The 23,017-nt window shown below is 33.7% G+C and overlaps 1 protein-coding gene across 1 annotated transcript; it reads left to right on the top strand.

The window, feature by feature from the left end:
• The first annotated feature begins 1,008 nt into the window (after window positions 1–1,008).
• LOC144435079 (HMG box-containing protein 1-like) lies at window positions 1,009–16,597 on the top strand. Its single transcript, XM_078123630.1, has 10 exons — window positions 1,009–1,056; window positions 2,467–2,666; window positions 3,265–3,392; window positions 9,294–9,603; window positions 9,956–10,215; window positions 12,993–13,286; window positions 13,805–13,949; window positions 14,640–14,891; window positions 15,929–16,073; window positions 16,589–16,597. The coding sequence occupies exons 1-10, from the start codon at window positions 1,009–1,011 to the stop codon at window positions 16,595–16,597; spliced, it is 1,791 nt and encodes a 596-aa protein (XP_077979756.1).
• Window positions 16,598–23,017: the final 6,420 nt, after the last annotated feature.

The raw sequence follows: 23,017 nt of genomic DNA on the forward strand, positions 1-23,017 counted from the left end.
TGTAATCTTACTACCATCTACTTTTGAGAAAACTTGATTGCAATCAACTGGGGAGATGTCTTTTTTTCTTATACTGGTCGGTTACAACAAAGAGGGTGAGGGAGAGAAAAAAAGGTTGCCTGACTTTGGAGAAGCGCTGAGAATCATGGGATGTGTACATGTAGCAGCTGGGATATTGGACCGGGGCGAGTCACGACTGTCAACTGAAAATGGATTTGTCCCATGGTAGGGAAACGGTTCCAGTCATCGTGTTTACAGCGATGTGGGGTTTCAAATTTCTCGAAACTCACGGACACGGAGGTAAATGTGACCGTAACGTGGTGTATTTTGCTATTAGAATCAACAGATTGGCTCGATCGAGTTCAACTTCAAGATACACACCGCGCAGGATGACTTACAAATTCCGATTATCGAGTTTGGTTTGGCATCGCTAGTAATTTTGGAATGATCAACTATGAAACTGATACATACTTACCATGACTTTTATAGTTCTTGAACAGTTTATGTTGGATGTTGTTGTTATCGTTGTAGCAATTCCATAAATTTAGCAGATGGTGTATCCGAAATATCATCAAGACGAGGGAACAGAAGGGAATCCCTTTTGGAAATTCCCGCTCTATTATACATTTCTCAGCTGACCCTTACAGCTGTTCCATTTACTTGACTTTCGGGACATGTGCACTACGTTTGGCTCTCAAAATAATGTGATCATAAACATTTTAGGGGAGGAAATGCTAGAATTCAAGAGATGAATACAAATTTACGAAGTACTCCTAGATTGCATTGTCTCAGTTGCGTATCAATTTGGTAAATTTGCAAAATAATGTGGCCGCTTTGGGGAGGAAAGTCGCAAAATATAGTTTTCCACAACAGCTCATGATTGACAAGCAGAAGTCGACCCTCACCTAATTTAGTATGCAATCTTTTAAAAATGAACCAATCACATGCCAACTACAAGCGCACGTGATCACGATCGACCAATCGCATGTTGAGTTATTTACGGTTACTATGCGTCCCTGCAGACGTCCAACAATAGCCATCATGGCGTCGGTTGTGGTAAGTACTTTTTACGATAAACTTTCAAGCGAAAATTTTTCAAAAACTTTGCATCTCGACATTGAGCACACGTAAAAAATATGTCAAAAATAGGGATTATTTTTCCTCAATTTGCAGTAATTTTCTCACGAGCATACGTTTGAATTCATTATGATTTTTCATTACCGAAAGTTGGAAAAAATAAATTACTACGTCTGGGATTTTAATTTGCGGTCTGACAGTAGTTTTACTATTTCATTGATACTGTGTAATATGAATAGTCACGTTTTCCAGTGATGACATTACACAGAAACATTGTAAATGATTGCTTAGATGGTCCATTTTCAAAATACATATATATTTTTATCAAGAATAGCAGAGTTCTTCCCGTTTCGATCGCATTCTTTCGATGCAGTTTGAATGGGCCGTTCCGAAAGGTTCGACTCTGCGTTCGGTTTGCACTTCTTTCATTCATCGAAAAAATTGTCGGAATTTTACGTGTGGGCCCAAAATGGTCCCCCTCAAGCAACACCAGCAGTGTTTTCTGATCTCGCAATCACTCTCTGTGTCTATTTTGGAATGAATGACAGTCTCTACGTTAGAAAACAACTCATGTTCGAAGTTCGGACGGGTTGATTCATTGACGATCTTTCACGACCATAAATGGTGTTGAGCGTAGTAGATGTACATACCACAACTTTGAATGGTGAATTTTTGAAGAAGCAACAAGTGTTTACTCCCATTAATTTGTTTCGTATCGCTTGAGTAGCACTTCTTGAAACGGATGTCGCTGTGTTTATTCAGACATTGTATTATTATAGTTGCCTTTCTAAATCCAGGTAGTGCGGTTATTAACTCAAAATATAGGACGTAAACCAGTACCATTCACCATATCTGCTGGTAAATAATAATTACTTCGGGGCCCAAAGCCAGGTGATTGCGAGAACGCATGTGGTCAATTAATTTGATATTCCCATTTGGGTATTTTGTTTAATTCTGTCGCTATTAATTTTGAGCTACTGTAATTCCATTATCGTAATTACAAACACAATTCGCAGTTATGAAAGCAAAGCCAAGGTAATTGTGTACATTGACAGTATGTGTTTGTAAACAAAGGGGCCCATCTTGTCATATATATTTACATATAACTGTGTATTTGCCAGTCAGTATCCGCATGACAGGTGATTTTTTTTAAACAGTAAAAAGTCAGCGACGAAAAATGAATGACCGGGAGGTTTTCAAACCGTCACAAACAAGATGTTAATTGTGTTTGAAACCTTTGAATGAATTAGTGGCCATGATATCAAGGGAATATCCATGAGCAGTATAGTGGCCACACGGTTTATTTATTATTCATAGAACTGTGATGACATTTCACTCAAATATTACTCATTGAATGCTCTGAAAACCCATTTTCAATTTCATTTTCAGAAATCAAGGCAGCATACAAAAACAGAAAAAATGCAACAGTTTTCACAAAATCAAGAGATTTCTCCTCAGAAACTTTTAAAATGTCCAACTGAAGGCTGTGATAAGGTTTTAAGCAGTTCGCCTGGTTTAAGGTATCATTTAAAAACACACGAAGAAACAAGACCTTATTCTTGTAAGAAATGTTCCAAGACTTTCAAAAGGTATTTAGTTTTCATTATTTAGCCATTTAGCTTTATTTTTTCCCAATCTTTTTTAAAGGAATGGTGTTGAAAAATTATGATTATAAAGAACACAGAGGTGTTGTCACTCGGTGTTTTTTAATGACACTGTAGTGTTAGAATGGTACATTTAAAAGTCAAATTATCCAATTTTCTATTAATTACAGACTATTTCAAAGATGAATTTTAGGGAAATGAAGCTAGAAATTTAATTTTCACTTCTATAAATTATCAAAATCACAACCTCGCCCAATGTGATTTCTCTTGCTTCAAGTTCAATGAACTTTACCAATAAATGTCACAAAATCAAAGTAGCATATTACTTACAGTTGATAGGAATCTAAACTTATACCGCCAACCGTGTATTTATACATATTTCACATTTTTACATTTTATCTTCAAACTTGTATCTTTGTTATGAATAACAATTTATAATAAAATTATGCTCAAATTATTTTGCAATTCTGATTCTGTTGATGTGTGTTTTGTTACTGGTACCGTCCTGTAACTACTTTGTGTACAGTATTGTATTGTATTGTGGAGTCTTATTTTCTCTGTTCTGATATTTTTTATGTAACAGTTCAAATGGACTGAAATATCACTTGGAGAAAACCAAATGTGAGGAAATGTTTACCATCTCTGAAATCCCCTCTGTAAGTTATATACCGGTAGCTTCTACACCAACCAAACAGATGCCAAACATCAAAGGTAAGTTGAAAAAAATTTAAAACATAAACACTTGAAAGATTTAGAAATATATTTTTTAAGACTATGAAATTGTTAGCACTTTTTTTGAAATGTTATTTAATTTTGTTCATTAATATTCCTGCTTTTCTCAACTTGTAGTTTTTTGTGTACAAACACATAATCCCCTGGTAGAAAGAGGAAAATATTCTAGGCTTTTGAGCTGATGTGATATGTGTCTTCATCCAAGTTCATCCAAATTAATTATCAGTTTTTCCTAAATCCTAACTTTACCACTCCTGTAGAACATACTTTTCAGGCATTGAGCAGTATTTAAGATTTATGCAACCACTCCACTTCTTATCAGCTTTGAATCTCATATATTGCACTAACCTTATAAAATAAAAATTTCATGTCTACAAGCATGTCTGTCCCAGTAAAGTTCATGGTGCCACAAGTATACATGTTATCATAATTTGCACCTATTTGATGGAGTTGAAAATATAAATAGAATTCTTGCGATTTTGCATGATCATGATGTAGAGATTTAGACAGAGTTAAATTCCCTTTGAACTCTTTCCACTGTGGCTTTGATAAAGACCTGTTATCTATTCTGATAAAAATTAATATTTACTCCTCGGATTTCCAATAACCTGATGACCTCATATTTTGTGTGATCACAAAGATGACTTGATAGCAGATATATACTAACTTCTGTAAAATACTATACACCTGGGAATCCTTGTTAAAGACTTAATATTTTTACTTGTTTTGCTGGAGGACAAAAATGCAAAAATATTGTAGTGACTAACTTGCCTTTTTATACATGTACAAATACAATGTACCAGTCTGGTAGTTAGTAATAATTAGTCTTTGAAAACTAGCTGAAGACGCCACAAAATTTTCTAGTAGTTGATGCAAGAAATTATTTGATCTCCAAAATGATGATGTGATATATGGAGATTATTTTTGTTGCTATTTTTTTCCTTTTTTAAAAAAAAGAAGAAGAAGAGAAACCATGATTATGAAAAATAGTCTGTACGGTATTATAAATGGTTTCAGGAGAGCATTTCATTTAATATTTTATGAAGATCTTTGTTTGATTGAGTAACTTCTTGACTTGCTAATATACATTTAGGATGACTCTATAACCTATTTCATTATTTGAACACGACATAATTGTTCTATATATGTTACAGCGTTATCCACTCAAGTGTGTTTTCCTCTCTTTATTTGAGTCCATTTCCATTTTCTTGTGTAGCTATCCAATATAATACCCAATATTAATAGTGTACCCTGTGAAATATTTCTATTTTTGTTGATGATTCCATGGGTTCTAAAAATGAAATTGTGACAAAAAAGAACTTCAGTTCTGTGCAGACAACTGATCATATTTTTTTTCTAAAAAAATTAAATGCACAGCAAAAGTATGAAAAGTAGGAAGAGAGCAGATAAAGGTGTAGAGAACTTGACAGCCTTTTCAGTTATCAGCTGTAAATTTGAAGAAAAGATTCATTGTACAGACTGATATTGTGATAACTTAAAAGCTTGAAATGCCTGTTGTTATCTTTTCACTTCATAAACTCTTCCTGTTAAAATACACATCATTGTCAGTGAGAACACAATCTCCCAAGCCACAATCAAAAATGAAAGTTGAAGCTTTTCCTATTGTGACTCTATATATCATAGTGGACAGTAGTGACAGTGAGTTTTCAGTTCCTTTCAAAATGAGATATTTCATATGTAAATGTATGCAAAGTCATGCCATTGTGTCCATTGTAAACTTTCAAATGCAGCTGAAAAGCAGTTGCACAGGAACAATGGTGAATGGTATGTGAGTGGGCATAGAATGACTGACCACTCAACAAAACATTGTTGCAGTCCCCAGCCAGGCCATTTAAATTCATTCAGAAGTTGGGACAAGGCTGACTCGGAGGCTTCATGTTTTGTTTTTTTGAGTCGGAACTTTATAGTTTGCTAAGGTGAGAGATACGTAACACAGGCTTCCTACATCAAGAACATGTCAAGTTGGTTGACTTTTGAAATGATCAGGTTGTAGACAAGGTGAGAACAAGTTGATGAAATAGTTTCAACGTTCCAAAGTTGTTTAAATAGATCAAACATAACAACAGGCAAGAGAATATATCTCTATTGTATACTAAGGTTATTCAATAGACATTTCTTTTTGTAACAATATTTTGAAAAGCCTTCAAAGCCATTATTTATGGCTTTGACGTTTTGTAAATAGCAGCACCTTGAATATAATTCCTTCCTATAACTTCTATTGAAATGTTAGTGTCCCATAACTTCTATTGAGTTTCTTGTTTTCAAGGGCACATTAATCGGGGCATAATTGATTAGTTGTAATCAGTATCTTAGGCTACATAAAAGTCACAGCTGCCAACATATTGTCAGGAGATAGTTTGAAGTGTGATCATCTGACCTTTTAACAGACTTTTTACTGTGTTGTCTTTTGACCTTTGTAATATTACCACTAACAGTTAAATGTTAATTAGGTAATTTAGAGATTACAGTATTGAGAACTAATCACAAAGTTGTTCAACATGTTGACTAGACTTTTGCTGATGTAAGCAATATTTCAATGAACTGTGGCAAACAGGACACACACTGGGCACACTGTTATTTTTTGTCAAAATCAGCAAGTTTAAGGAGTTTAAGGTATTCATTTACTTGTAGAAACAACTCTTAATTGCTATTCAGTTAAGATCAATACTTTACATTTACACATAAAACTATGGAGGTCCTTGTCACATACATGTGGTTAAATCAAATGTCAATAGAACTAATACGTTAATAAAACATATTGCTTCTGGTCTATTTGGATATATATTTTAAAAACACACTTATGTACAATGTGTTTGTGTATTAACTACATGCTATACTATTGAGAGAACTATGTGGATACTGGGTTTACGCAATGATTGGCAGGTGGAAATTGTTGAAGTCCTGTTGAACATGTGTTTATTTTATGTGTAAAGAAGTCATAAATCAACATGAAATACAGCTGTACATTTGTTTAAGTTTAACATAGTCAAATCTCTTACAGTGTTCATATAGATGAGGATTGAATATTCACTTTGGATTTTTAATTTATAAAACAATTTTATCATGGCCTCCTACTTAATTAAAAAATCAATGTGAAACAACATGGACCAGGTCTGTTTGCAAAAAGATTTTTAAAAAATGTGTTAAAAAGTTTGTTAATGACTGGGTACAATAACAAACATTTTACACACTTATCAGTCTTTTGCCATTTTATTGAGTTACAAACAAGGACTTGGCATATGTTGTTTCATGTTGATTTATCAAGAAGGAAGCCGTGATAAAATTGTTTTATAAATTAAAAATCCAAAATAAATACCCAAATTCTCATCCGTGTGGCCAATTTAAATGATTGTGATAATGTTTTAAATTGATCAGTAATTTAGAGATTGAATATTAATTAAGCACAGGAAACATCAATCAAATTCACATGAAATGATGAAGTGCAGTTTTTGAGATAGTAAACATAAGCTGATTCACAGCAATATCTTTACACTCCATTTGTGACAAATTTCAAAATGCTTTAATAACCTTTTGACATGGTTTTATGGTTGCAAAGTTCAGAATTTTGAATACAATCTTAGAAATGTCCAAGTCATAAATTGTTTTATAGTGTCCCATTACTATATCCCAAGAGTCAACTCATTACATTACCATTCTACACATAAGTGACATACCATACCAAATCTATATGAATATTTTGCCTTCATTTATGAGAACACTTGAAGCATTTATAGCCTTAAAAACCTTTCTGTGTAGTGGTATTTGAATGAAAAGAGATTTTTGGATCAGTAAATCAGTTTATTTAACTTTTTTTTTATTCAGGAAACTGTGTCAAAGCGTAATTTTTGTAGATATTACTATGCCTTTTGTTCAACAACTAGATATTTATTAATAGGGACACCCAAGAAACTGAATCATATACAAGTGATGTTTTGATACCTGATACTCTAATTTCTATTTTAATTTTAGTTACCTAAGTCTCTATTACAATCTGTGAAGTCACAAACTTTAATAACCTTCAGGTCTAAAGTTAGGCCACTAATGATCACTACTACTTTTAAATTTTAAATTTATTAATTTATTAATTTTAAATTTTAAATTTATTTTTGTGCTACTACTTTTAAATTTACAAATTCTATTTCTATGTCATGCTAATAAAAGATATAAAATGATGTAAGAATAACTGTTGTTAGTATATATCTAGTCTGAACTCTGACCTACCTATGTGTAACCTGGTTGACCATCAGAGTGTGTGAGTGTTTATATGTGTACATGTCCAGAATGACCCAGTAAGTACACAGTATTACTTTTGACCCATTGACCTCATACATGTACACTAGGATAAGACTACCATACTTGAGATTTGCTGATATGGACATGTATATTGTTGATTAGAATTGTGCAATGGTGTGTGTATGCTACAAGTTATGATTGTGGGATTTTTGTATTTTTATTTCTTTATGTATATGTACCAGGGTATTAGTTATTTTACTGAGATTTACAGATATGATTAGGAGTAAAAAACAATTGTGTGGTTCTGATTACATTCAATTTTAAAATAGGTGGGGTAGGTAGCTTTTTTATTTTATTTTATTTTATTTTTTTTCATGTGTGTGTAGTTCAGGTTTTCCATTGTTTTCCAAATGGTCTCTTTGGTGTTTATTTCTTCTCATCAGATGTACAGCCATTACAGATTGGAAGAATAGTTTTATATTGTCTTTTTATGTTAATGTCAGTTTCTGCCCCCACTATTTCTTGTGAGACTTCACACGATTTTCGCAATTTTATTATTAGTTTTCTCAAATATGTAAAAAAAAAAAAGTCGTTCTTCCAATCTGTAATGCCTGTACATGATCATCTGATGAGAAGAAACCAATAACACAGAAACCATATGGAAAACAATGGAAAACATAACTACCTGAAGTAGACACTTACATATGAAAAAATATATATACATTTTTTTGTATATACTATAGATAAAAATAAAATAAAAGATCTACCTATTCTAAAATTGAGCGTAAACAAAACCACACAATTTGTTTGTTAGGAAGGCCTTACTGAGATTTGCTTACACCATTTATAGTCGTGCATTTTATGTGTACTCTTCATTTGTTATGTTTATTTTCTGAATTGTAGTAGTTTGCAATAATTTCACACTTTTGAAAAGTGAGTTGAAGCTCTACTAACTATTCAGTGTTTAGACAGGTAGTGGTATACAAATTATAATTCTCCTGAACTGTTTACTGGAAAAACAACAACATAGGTTCGAACCTTTTCCAGAGTTTTCTTTGCTCTAACCCTCATAATAATTAAACCATATGATTTATGTAATAAATGTGGAAGTCAATAATGATCAATAAAGTGACCACAATAGATATAACTACCACCTGTTAATTTACAATGGAATATGATATGATATACAATACAATATTATTATAATTATATAATATTATTATTCTCATAGGGAAATACTGAAACTATAAATGGACCAGAAGTGCCTGTGAAATCATATGTTATTTAAATTTTTCAGAAATACCCAACAATTTTTCAGAAAACATACTTTCATGTAGATAATATTGATAGTAATTCTAAAACTTGGTAAAACAAGCCTTAGAATCCATCCATCACGAAAAGTGAAAAGCTATTTGCTAATTAGACAGTCAATATTTGCATATACATGAAACTAAAGTGATTGCTTGACATATACGTATGGTTCAACACAGTGTATGCTTGGCTAATCATGAATATTTTATTCAATTCATTAAAATGAAAGTAAATGTACCAATAGTCATTTCCTCGAAGAAGAGTAATCAAGAAGAGCAGGCATTTATGTCTACTGTTCTTTTTCTTTTTTTCCAGATGCAACAATTGATGTACCTGCCATGGAAACACCAAAGAAGATAAAGTACATCCCACACGTTTTAACAATAGACACTAACAATTCATATTTTGAAGAACCATCAACCACATTGAATGATGACAGTTGCTCACCGTTATCAGCCAATGGTGAACCAGACTATGGTGTCAATCACAGCCCACAAGCCAATGATGAACTAGAATGTGGTGTCAATCAAAATCAACCAGCCAATCTGAACTGGCTGACAGAGTTGGCAATAATTGCAACCAGCCCACAAAGTCCTTTACTTCAGAAAACTAGTACTATTCCAAGGTAATTGAATAATGCTATCATATTTTTTTCTACTTAGTTCTACACAAAAATGGCTTTCTAAAAATAGGTTTTAAAAAAATGGGAAGTACATATGTAAAAGTTAAATTCAGCTACAAAAATAGATTTAAAAATGTTCTACTTCCTTCAGTGTCAATTGGGTATGGTACTATCTGTTGCATTATCAGCATCCATTTGTAATTTAAAATCCCCTATGAAAGCTGTTACCGTAAGATGCATAGAGAAAGAAAATAATGTAAAAATTAGTAAAAGATCTAGCTCAGTAATTATGGGAAATTTTACCTTGTAATCGGTATGTTTCTATAGTAACAACTTTGTCTTTGTCACATTACAGAAATCCAATCAGTACACTAGAGAGATCTCTACATAGCTATGCCAAACCACCAAGAACTCCTAGCCCGCCACCAGCATTGATAGACCATTGTGAAATAATCTATACAACACCAGCACTGCATACACATTCTACATGTGTTGATGAAGACAGCAGGGTAACATCGTCATCACCATTTCCAGCATCACCTAAACTTAGTGAGAGTTCCAGTGGTACTTGGTCACATTCATGGCCAACAGCTGTATGGCAATGTTTTATGAAAGGTAAAGATCTTGCAAGTACAAAGTCAGTCCTTTTTTTTCAAATGGTTTGATTTTAAATATTTTTGTGGTGTATTGTATAAATGAATGAAATACATAAGTACTGATGAAATATTGCCTTAATTTTTTAGCTCCACTGTCAGAGAAAGCTGAAAGCGTAGCTTTAGGTATAGGTTGTATAGAGTATAGAGAGTAGAGTGAATCATAGGTGTCCATCAAACTTTTATATTTTCATTATCTACTCCGAAAGTGACAGTCGGAATTCTTCGATATTTGGTGTGCATGTTCCCTGGGGGGGAGGCTATTCAGATTTGTTCATGCCAAGTTGATCTGTGCCATTTTCAATTTTTTATGATTTTTTTTCATAAAATATCATTTTCATCATCTCCTTGAAAACTTCTTGTCAGATTGCTTTGATATCTGGTGTGTTGATGCGCAGGGGGTAGCTTACTTAGATTTGTTAATTTCAAGTCAGCACGTCTTCTTTTCTATTTTTTATGATTTTTTTTTTGTAATTAAAAAAAAAATGAATATGTTAATGAGCATTATGACCGCCGCCATATTGGAAATCAGTCCGCGAGACTTTAGGTAAACTGCAACTTTTCAAAAGACACTATTGACGTCAAACAAGCAATGTAATATGTACTGTAGTCTTAATTCTACGCATTGTGCACCCAAATGACAAATATTTGTTTCGAAACAGGGTTGTAAACATCAAATCCAAATTCTCCACCCTCCTACAGAATGGTTCATTCCAGTATACGCACCTCACGATCAAGTGAAGTCGTGCATGCCTGAACTGAAGTGTATGGGATGATTTTTGACAGAGTCAGTCGTCAATAAAAACGATAATACTCTTTCTAAAATTATCACATTTTGAAAGGGAAAGTACTTTGTGGTTCATTATGGAGTTTTGTTTTTGTACGACCAATCTTGGTGGCAAAATTACAGCGTCAAAATTACCGATGTGGTAATGCACGACAAGTGAGTTTCTGTACGGCGACAATCTCAAGTACCCGGATGCACGAGGGACTAACCCGGAAGCAAGTCGTTGCCAGCCATACGTTACAGTGGTAACATCGTCCGAGAAATCGCTGCGTTCAGAGTGTCATTATTCACAGAATTGTTTTTTTCGAGTGAAAACCCGTCTTGAATTGTATAACTCTAACAAATGAAGACATGTCCAGTTATATTTTGAAAGTTGTATCGCTAGTTTGAGACGATTTCCTCACGTACTATCGAGGCTTGGACCTTACTCCAGTTCAGCGGGAAGTTTAGCCAGTCCGATAATTCTTTCTGGTTTAGTTTACAACACTTTTGATCACACAGATTTTGTTTTTGTGATGAAAAGAAATTTTAAAAAAAAAGATCACTTCAACCATTTCGTTTTTTTTGTTTATGAAAGGTAATCGAACATGAACGAGTGTTACCACTGTAACGTATGGCTGAGAATGACTCTCTTCCGGGTACTTGGGATTGTCGCCGTATGGAAACTAAGATGGCGATTAATACATTTCTTCCCTATATATATCTACTACAACTAGTACAAGTTGAATGTTGTTGACTTGGTAAATTTGTTAGAAAATTGAAATTCAAATTGCCTCAAAATTATTTTACATCCCTAGTTTATTTCATTCATCATTAACATTTTCCAGGGTTAAAGCTGTAAGACACTGGAATTATTTATAGCCAACCTCAAAATCTTCTTTTTTTTCTTTTTCTTGTGTGCATTTCCAGTCATTTTTTTCAGAGATTTTGTGCAATTTTTCATAACAGTAGATTTTTGTTATAAAATGGTGACTATGGTATAAAAGTACAATACATTACCAACTTCTGTGTAAAATGTGTTTTATAGTGAGACATCATATGAAACCAGTAACCACTTTATTACATCGCTAAAACAAAACTGCATAGTGAAGAACTGAACCATTTCTACGTGTCACCAAAATAAAAAAAAATAAAAATTAAAAAAAATTAAAAAAACAGCAGAGCTATTCTGACCGATAGGTCGCTTGTTATGTGATGTTATGTACTACAAACAAGTAACACACTGGACTACTAATTATTATTATTATTTTGTGTGTGTGTTTTTTGCTATTTTATTCAGCTGATGCCTGTCTTTCTCTTCAGTGAACTTTACTTTTATTGCACATTATTTTGACAACCTTTTGAAAAATTTAAAATGATTTTCACCAATCCTTTCACAACACATTATATTCTTAAATCTGTAAAGATGACCACAAATACCAATATTCGTATTCACTAAAACATCAAATTCATAAAATTTGAACAGTCTATTTCTTAACATATTAACAGTCCGCTACATATAACTTATGTTTGTACACTATGATCTGTTACAAACCCAGGAGAGATTTCCAGATCCAAATTTGTTATGTTAAAAGCTGTTCTAGCTGCAATTTGAGCATATTTTGAAACTACTCTGTTAGATATGACGTACAATTAATATTGTACAAAATTGTTATCATCTATAGGTAAACTTATAGCTGCATGTATACATAATTATAATACAGTAAATCCAATGAAATTGAATTTTGGGTCTGCACCCAGAAAATCAGCACCCCCAATTTCAACCTATTACTGTACTACTTATGAACAAAATCTGTCTCTAATTATCGTGTACAATGTCTAATTATTGGTATTTTAACAATTGTTAGTGAGTATATATTGTTAATTGTCTGATTGAAAATAGTAATACGCCAGTGAGTTGCAGCCAGTTTAGGTACATCTAAAGTTCCTTTATCCTTTCCACAATGACATAGGCACAAGAGTACATTTTACATCAGGACCAAGAACAGATTGGAGATTAGCTGAAGAACTAGGTAGTAATGAGAGTTTAGCAGCCCAAGCTTACCAACAACAAGAAGAGTACAATGGAAGGGGTATCTCACCCACATCAGGCTATGCACCCAATGGTCTACAGCTTTTAAAGGTAGCCGAGGATGAATCGGACAGTGGTCTAGTTTTGACCTTGACTTTCAAGTCATGTTCACCAGTACAACCCAACCTGGTTGCAGAGTGCGAACTTGAACATCCTTTCTTTGTAAAAGATAAAGGTAACATGAAGAGACTGTGTGCCTTCTAATGACAGGCAAATGTTATTATTTGTGAGTCAAAAATGATAAAAACTAAGAGTAGTAAGTGGTATTGAAAAACCAAATCTTGGAGTGGCACTAGAAACAACAATAACAACAACCCTGATTTAACAATTTATGGTTAGTTATAGCCGTATAGCCATAAGAGAAAGATGAAGTTTCAAAGGAAAAGGAGTGTAGCAAAATACAATAAAATAGTGATAAGGAAGAGGCTTACATGTAGTGTCAGTGGGAATTCTTTCACCTCAACCCCCACCATTTGATTCTATAATTGTTAGATGCAGCATATTATCAGCTGTTACTCACTTAAAATACTAATCAGGATAAATGTAAAATATGAACAAGTGAATATGAAATTGTTGAAAGGAAGAATTAATGCAGGGATATTAGTCTGTTGAGTAGAATCTGTAAAATATACTAAATGGGATGTAACATCACTTGCAATTCACATTTTATATATATTTCTATTTCAATTATAGGCTGGTCATCATATAACCCTTGTCTGACCGTAGAGAAGTACGGTATACCATGCTGTGAATTAGAAAGTGGTGATCTATGTCTACCACCATCTCATCCTGAAGCTATTAGTTTCCAGGATTCAGAAGTCTTTGAAAGTTTCAAAAGGTAACTGTGAAGTTTTTGTCTTTGTTCTCCCGACACTTTCGTATTTGGCACTGCTGCTGCCATTCTGATACTTTTGTTAGCTTTAGATTTGAAGTATTTTTTAATTGACTCTCCAAGTTATCAGATCTCTTTCAAATTTGTGCAGATGTCGTCCAGACTACCTGGTGTGTGTATGCATGTGTGTTGTCAAATGTGAAGCAAATAGTATAAACTTTGCTGTTACAAAGGTTTGATGATATTGGCAAAGACACAATGCACAAATGTATAACCATGGACATACAAACAGTTACACCTCCATTCTATAAACCATAGATGTCTCTCTCCAATGTTTATGCTATAAACTAATAATTATATAAATATATGTAGTGCAGTCTTAATGACATAGTCTTGGTAGGATAGAGGTTGCAATGTGAATGCCTTAATCCTATGTGCTTAAAGGGGCTGCAATGGATCGTATGCCATCCAGGGAGTTGAGAAAGTAAAGGGCTGTTGTGCTGTTATAGATCCGTACCAGGATAATAATTATATAGTGCTTTGAGCACAGAGTGGGAAAGTGCTATATAAAAACCAATATTATTTTTTTTATTATGTTTTATATACTCTTTGTAGATTTTCATCTTTTGTTTGTGGTTACAATGTATATAGACTATGCAGATTACTTGACTATTTGTATTTTTATTAATTTGACAGTTTTGACTTCACACCTATGGACTCTTCAGCTGTGTTAGCACTGAGTAGTATGGCTAGACATAGACGAGATTTAGAAATGAGTCCCAGATCACCAGGTTCACCCAGCAAGACAGGAAGTCCGACGTCACCACATAAACAAAAGAAACATAAAGTTGAACCAAATCGCGGCAAACGACCAATGAATGCTTTCATGTTATTTGCCAAGAAGTTTAGATTAGAGTATACTCAACTATACCCAGGCAAAGACAACAGGTTAGTACTAGTAAGAATTGCAAATCTTTGCAAACAATTTCAAATCATTGCAAGCAATTTCCTGCAAGCAATTTCCCGCAAGCAGTTTCAAATCATGGCAGGCAATTTCAAATCATGGCAAGCAATTTCAAATCATGGCAGGCAATTTCAAAGCATTGCAAGCAATTTCAAATCATGGAAAACAATTTCAAATCATAGCAAGCAATTTCAAATCATGGCAAGCAATCACTGTTTATGATATAAATGGATGATTGCCAGTGAGTGACACAAAATTTTGTGCATTTTCATTTTTATCCACTGTAGGCATGAATTTGAGCATATATCAAATAACAGCTACCCTTACAAATGTGCACCATTATATATCTTGGCGCGGACATCAAAGATCACTTCCCTAATACTGGTAACACAATGAGGTTCCTGATGTTGCAAGAGAAATTGAAAGCAACAAAATCAAATTATATTTTTACTGAAATAAGTTTGTTGAGTCTCAACTTTAAATTTACAATAACTATTTTGCAGGATGTAAATTATGACAATAGCCTTGGTTAACCAGACTCTCGTCACTTGGGGCTCTGCCTACGAGAGGCTCCCCAATCGAGGGTCTGGGGGAAGCAAGATTCCAACTTGCCCACGCAGGAAGTAGCTTCAAAAGCAGTGCATGCTGGGGAATACTTCACGTCCAACTTTGTATTCTAAATGATTTAGGTACTTTCACGACAAGTTATCACTTTTCAAATGAGTGATACATCTAAATTACAACAAACAAGCCTCGTAAGCCCATTGTTATGACTTGGAAGAAATGTACTGTGTGACTCACGACTGGGTAGTTGAAATGTGGTTTCCCCAAACTCTTGTCTGAGTGGTCTCATAGAAGAGCCCCCAGTGGCGAGAGTCTGGGTAACCGAGACTATTATGGCAATAGAAATGTATTTGACACAAAGTTCAGTAAAGTCAGCCATTACTTTATACATGTCTATTTTCTCAGTGTCATATTTTAAGATTGAACGTACTAATACTGTTTTGATATTGTTTGACAGAGCTATCAGTGTAATACTGGGTGACAGGTGGAAGAAAATGAAAGTGGAAGAACGTAAAGTGTATGCACAGGAAGCAAAGATGTTAGCAGAAGAACACAAGAAAATACATCCAGATTGCTGGAAAAGAAAAAGATCTAGTTCAACAGTGAGTCAAATAACAAATCATTTTTTTTTTTAAAAATAACTACTTTTGAAATAGTTTCTCAATAATTGCCATCACAAAGTTGAAGTCTGTAAGTTAGCATTTCGTTAATATTGCTGACCATTCTGGCAAGATGACTCAGCTGTCCAAATCATAATGTAAAGTCCTCAGATGAATATAATAATACTTCTAAATTTCGCACTCTAATTTCACACTCTAATTCCATAAAATGTTATGAAATTTGAAGTCCTCGGATCAATATAATGATAGTTATTAATAAATTTAACACTCTAATTTCATCAAATGTTATGAAATTTGAAGTCCTCGGATTATTATAATGATACTTATAAATTTAACACTCTAATTTCACACTATGTTATGAAATTTGAAGTCCTCGGATCAATATAAAAATACTTATAAATTTAACACTCTAATTTTATAAATGTTATTTTGATTATAAAAACCTCTACTCCTCTCAGTGAATGATTTTTTTGTTTTACATTTCTTTTATATTTCAGTCACTTTGACACCTGCTTGCTGCCAATCTAGAGAGAACTGTTCTACAGAAATAACCACCACTGGTGCTGTGTGGGCAACCTGGTCAAATAGACCCTCTTGGTCTTTGTACAAATGTACATAGGTGCTGAACCAACCACCTTAATATCTTGTATAATAATTTGTGTAAAGAGAGATTGAGTGTGTATATTGTAAATAGAAACTTAGGGTGACATTTATGTCGCTTTTTTTTAACAAATGTTTTGAAAGAAGAGAGAAAAAAAAAGTATGCAGTGTAAACTATTTATAAACACGAAACTATTCTATCTTTGCTGTATGCCATGTCTGTCAGTACAGAATGTTTTTAATAACTAATATTTTTGTAAGTTTGTAAATTTGGCTTGTACAAATTCTTCTATAAGAGTGCCAGAATCGGATGCCTTTTGTAAGGCAACTATATATTAAAAATACTTATCTATGCAGGTGGTTTTTTTAAAAACTAAAAATCTTTCTATTTGTTCATGTGAATCTTTAATCGGGAGAGGAAAATTTTATTCTATTCACTTTTCAGGGATATGTGCTTGCCTATTGATGTCATTGCTGTTGTGTCTTTGTTGTTAGTGGCATGTTTTTGCTTGAAGCTCTAGTGTGGGATTCAAATTAAACTAATTGCATTTAACAGAATTAGTCTGTCTAAATGAAGCATTTACCTCGGCAGGGGGGGGGGGGGTCAAACTGCTTTAGAAATATTCAAAATCCTTGATAAAAGCTTATGCTAATTCCTATGCAACTTAACCATGACTGTTGACAATCTCTCTGCAAAAGTTAACTCACTATTTTCAGAGTAGTTTGGGACCATATTCATTTCTTTCTTTCTTTGGGGAGGCACTTTAGGAAAATTGTTTATCTGTGCTTTTTTCAAACTCTACTTTCTCAGCGAGAATGGACACCAAATCACTTTCAGAATTGCTAGATAGACAGTTGTTAAAATTAATAGATTTCGTAACGTTGTTCTTTATTTTAATTCAAACACTTGTGTAAGGGTGAGGTCAGTGTACTGAAAAATGTCAACGTTCTAGTACCTGTCGTTAGGTGTCAGTTTTTACTGACTCCAAAACATTTCACATTGACCAAATAGTTTCCTAAACTATCATCACCATGTGAATCTGTCAAAAGATTTTGTTTACATACTTGCTTAGCACCTTAGTCTGTGACATATAAAAATTTACCAGTGTACCACACACTTTCCCTGTAGACTACATAATTTACTTTCTATGTCAACCATGCTAAAGGTTCTAGCCAGGTTAATGACATTAACAAACAGTGTGTGTGTGCTTAAATATTTATTCATATATAACTATATACTTTGTTAACTTCCTCTTTTTTTCGTTGTGGTTCTTTACTTTTAATGCTGGTAGATAACGATATCAAACACATTGTTTGCTCTTTATAGCATATATCTAAACCTATACACAACACTCAGATATTTAGCTCATCAAAGTTGTCTTAGCAGATTTTACTTCTCACTAATTGCATTAATTGCTGGATTTTGTACGAAAAAATTGGGTTGTTGTCTTTTGAATTGCTGCAGAAGTCAGTACACTTTGTATAATATTATCCAGAAATTTAGATAAACTAGTTTGAAAATTCATCCATATGGACACTCATTCCTTATCATTTTGTTGTTTTAACAAGTGACAACCTTTCAGTCTCTTGATATATACATGATAGTATATAGCATTTCATGCCATTGGTGTTGCTATAGTATACTGCCCTCTAGTGTTGGTATTGTGCTGTTCGTTCTAGTTCACCTTTCCCCAGATGTACATTGGGTGTGTTTAGGATAAAAGCGATAAGTGGACTGTTAGCCAGTCTGTCGGCAATGCTGGGTGTGTGATTATGCTAAATTCTCATATTGTAGATGAGAGCTAGCACAGTCATACATCCAATGCTGTTGACAGGCTTGCTATAAATGTCTTTTATTCTGAACGTGCCCGATGCACATTAGAAGTAGTAGTCACCTTCAAGTAAATCGTAGTGTGCAAGTTAATTACTAAACCAAGGTTCACTTGAATATCCTTATAAATCATGATTACATTGATATATTGTTATTGCAATGTGGTTTGTATCCACTTGTAATACCTCGCCTCACAAGATTTCTCACCCCTTTTTTTTTTCATTACTCCATGTATGGAACTATTTATTGGACATGGCAGTGTGCAGAATCTTTTGTCAAACAAAACAGTACTTCCATATCTTCATATTTACATGTGAAAGTATTAAAGTCAATAGTTTAGCTTCTAAATGGGACACAGACAAGAATTCCACTATGGAATTGGATATTGTGGTAACTCTGGTGCTTTCCTATTATTCTATGCAACTTTATCATATCAAGTACAAAATACTACAAAACCAGAGTGACTATAGATTTTCAGTTAGGTGACGTACGCGATGTTTCTAACATTTTACACAGTGAGTTTTTTTTGCTACAAATTACACATAGAAAAAACATGTCATTTTTTGCTTGCGCATTATCATGAGTTTCTGCCTTTTCTTTATCGTCACAAGAAATGTAGTAAGTCTTACTATGATGTAAAAACATTGTGCCATCTAAGTGAAACTCTATAGTCTCTCTTGTTTTGTAGTAACTCACAGTGAGAATGTTTTATTTCAACATTTTATATACTTTGAGCAGGGACATGACTAATTGCAAATAGTGTTCATTTTGTTCATTTAGTAAAATGACTTTGCACTGTTCTTTAATCTGACATAGGTTTGAAATGGTCACTTCATCTCCTGTGTATACAGTAACTATAGACAAGTAAAGTGTCTATGGTATACTTAGGTTTGAAATGGTCACTTCATCTCCTGTATATAACTATAGACAAGTAAAGTGTCTATGGTATACATAGGTTTGAAATGGTCACTTCATCTCCTGTATATAACTATAGACAATGAAGTGTCTATGGTATACATAGGTTTGAAATGGTCACTTCATCTCCTGTATACAACTATAGACAAGTAAAGTGTCTATGGTATACATAGGTTTGAAATGGTCACTTCATCTCCTGTATACAACTATAGACAGTAAAGTGTCTATGGTATACATAGGTTTGAAATGGTCACTTCATCTCCTGTATATAACTATAGACAATGAAGTGTCTATGGTATACATAGGTTTGAAATGGTCACTTCATCTCCTGTATACAACTATAGACAAGTAAAGTGTCTATGGTATACATAGGTTTGAAATGGTCACTTCATCTCCTGTGTATAACTATAGACAGTGAAGTGTCTATGGTATACATAGGTTTGAAATAGTCACTTCATCTCCTGTGTATAACTATAGACAGTGAAGTGTCTATGGTATACATAGGTTTGAAATAGTCACTTCATCTCCTGTGTATAACTATAGACAGTGAAGTATCTATGGTATACTTAGGTTTGAAATGGTCACTTCATCTCATGTATATAACTATAGACAGTGAAGTGTCTATGGTATACATAGGTTTTGAAATGGTCACTTCATCTCCTGTATATAACTATAGACAATGAAGTATCTATGGTATACTTAGGTTTTGAAATGGTCACTTCATCTCCTGTATATAACTATAGACAGTGAAGTATCTATGGTATACATAGGTTTTGAAATGGTCACTTCATCTCCTGTATATAACTATAGACAATGAAGTGTCTATGGTATACATAGATTTGAAATGGTCACTTCATCTCCTGTATATAACTATAGACAGTGAAGTGTCAATGGTATACATAGGTTTTGAAATGGTCATTTCATCTCCTGTATACAACTATAGACAGTGAAGTATCTGTGGTATAACTTTAAGCAGTGTGTATATTACTCTGTGAATTCTAATATTTATATGATATCCAGGATTATGATCCGATTAAAACAGATCAATAAGAAAAAACAGTACATTCACATAACATTGTTATGCATATAGAAACTTTAACAAGAACTTCTACACTGAAATATTTATGTTAACAATTCATATTATATGGCGACAATTGTTATAATTTTATGAACGATATTAGGGTTAACTTTGGTCCACTGTTTGTCTTGATTATGGCCTATAAAATGTGGAGTTGACATCACAATTTTACTAATTTATTACAGGCAGCATTTTAAAATCTTTTCAGTATTAAAAGTCCATTTATCCAATGATGTCACGTTACAAAGTTAGTATCACCTCTAGGAGTTCTCTCTCATTCTTTTATTGAGAGTACTTTCATATAGTTGTGATTACGATTGACTGTGATGACATTTGACCCTATCACTATGGAAACTAACAGGAGCAACTAAATGAAAATTTTTGTAATTTGCCCAAACCTGTCATTTGCTGCTTTTCGAAGTTGGACCAAACTTATCCCTTGATATAAAGTTTAGATTCATATGTATTTAAAGTTGTGGACATCGTGAGTAGTTTTGTTTTTTTTACTCCGCCTACTCTGATAGAGTGTGCTTTCAATGTTTCCAAAGTATTCAGTTTTCACAAAAATCATGGATATTTTAGGTACAGTCACATAATGTTCACTGATGTTTATGTATCTGTATTTATTGTTCATTCAATTACACATGCCATGCAGGCATACGTCACATTTCCAGGGTCTGAGCCTTCATTTATGAAGTTGATCCTTATAATGGAAGAAGAAGAAGAAAGATTTATCTCAGTCTTGACTGCATGCAGTGTTGATTGTTGTTTCAGAATTGTTGGTTTCTGAATATTTTCATTTCTTATTTGTGAAGGGAATATTATGACACAGGTTTGAGTTTCAGTGTATGCATAGTCATGTGAGTGTCACCTGTTTTTCCAATTTTAAAGTGTTTGTTTGTGTGTGTGTGTGTGTGTCTGTGTCTGTGTATGTCTGTGTGATTGTGTGTGTGTGTGTGTGTGTCTGTCTGTGTGTCCAAGTGTTTGTATCTGCAGTGTCATTTTATTTGTGACCATAAGTTTTGATGTGCAGTTGTATTACTTGTCCCAAGTGCATTTACTTTGGAGTGTCATTGTAATTATCTTTTCTAATGAAATGATATTGTGTTGTTCATTTTGTCTGTAATGTTTTACACCTGTCGCTTCAAATGAACATTTACAAGCAAGGGAGTCTTTCGCATTAACTGATTACCCAACCTGTTATAGCGCCCTCAAACAGCAAAATTTCGTACCTTCGTTTTTATATCCAAACAAACTTGGTATTTGCTGATTTTGACCATGTATTTGCCCCTTTAGTCTGATCATGTGAATTCATTCAGTATTATATTAAGCAGCTTATTGTTGACTGGATTGTTTGTTGATCTTGCGTTGATATTTCATTCTTTTCTTTTTTTTATCGTGTGTGAACTGTTGTGTCAAAGATTTCATTCAATGATTGATTATATTATCAAGTTCTATGCTACCATGGAATGGTACATGGATGATTTTATCAATAAATAAACAGGGCATGGTCTTGTGACAAATCTAGTACTTCTCATTGTTTTCATACTATATATACTGTTGCTATGATTACTGCAATGTGAATGACTTAGTAATATTATAATATCAAGCTAGTTTTTACGTGTGTGTGTGTGTGTGTGTGTGTGCGTCAGTCATTTACCTTCACAAAAGTCACAATGAAACACTACTCACTCATTTATCGTTGGATTGGAAGTTCGACTAAAGTTCAACGAGATGTTTATTGTGATAGGAATGATGGCGGTGGTGATTGTGGCTAGGCACATTAGATGGCAGGTTGCTGTGAGGTAGAGGGCGGGAAACGGTGGAGAGAGAGAGAGAGAGAGAGGAGTCACTCGTAGTGTGGCTAAAACGGAATGTCATTATTGTATAACAAACTAAAAGCTAGAGATTACAGGAAGTGAATAACAATTAATATTGGTATAAGGGATATATGATTGTGTCAATAGATATGTACAACATCTGTTTATGTAAAGTATTACTTATATTTATGAGAACATTCTTAAAGTGACCTTTGATGTCCGCGACGGTGGTGATGATGATGGTGGTGGTGGTGGTGGTGGTGGTGGTGATGATGATGATGATGATGATGATGATGATGATGATGATGATGATGATGATGATGATGATGATGATGATGATGATGATAGTGGTGGTGGTGGTGGTGGTGGTGGCGGTGATGATGATGATGATGGCATCATTCATATGTGTGTTCTCTGTTATCTAGCTTCGTCATTATCAGTTCAATATAGAATTACGATTAGCTAAGAATAGTTACAAAGAATTATATAACCCTCCCAATCTGAGACATAAATCCTTTCTCAGACAACCACACAATTTGTGTTGTGTCTGTTGTTTGAGGAACAAAGCAAAGTCCTCTATTTAGATTAGTCAGATTAGTGTACAGGCACAAAGTAAGGATTAGTACAATCAAATAGTATGTACAGTAAGAACATGAACTGACAAGTAGTATGTTAGGCCATG

Source organism: Glandiceps talaboti, chromosome 1, assembly GCF_964340395.1.
Source record: "Glandiceps talaboti chromosome 1, keGlaTala1.1, whole genome shotgun sequence".
Classification (NCBI taxonomy): domain Eukaryota; kingdom Metazoa; phylum Hemichordata; class Enteropneusta; family Spengelidae; genus Glandiceps; species Glandiceps talaboti.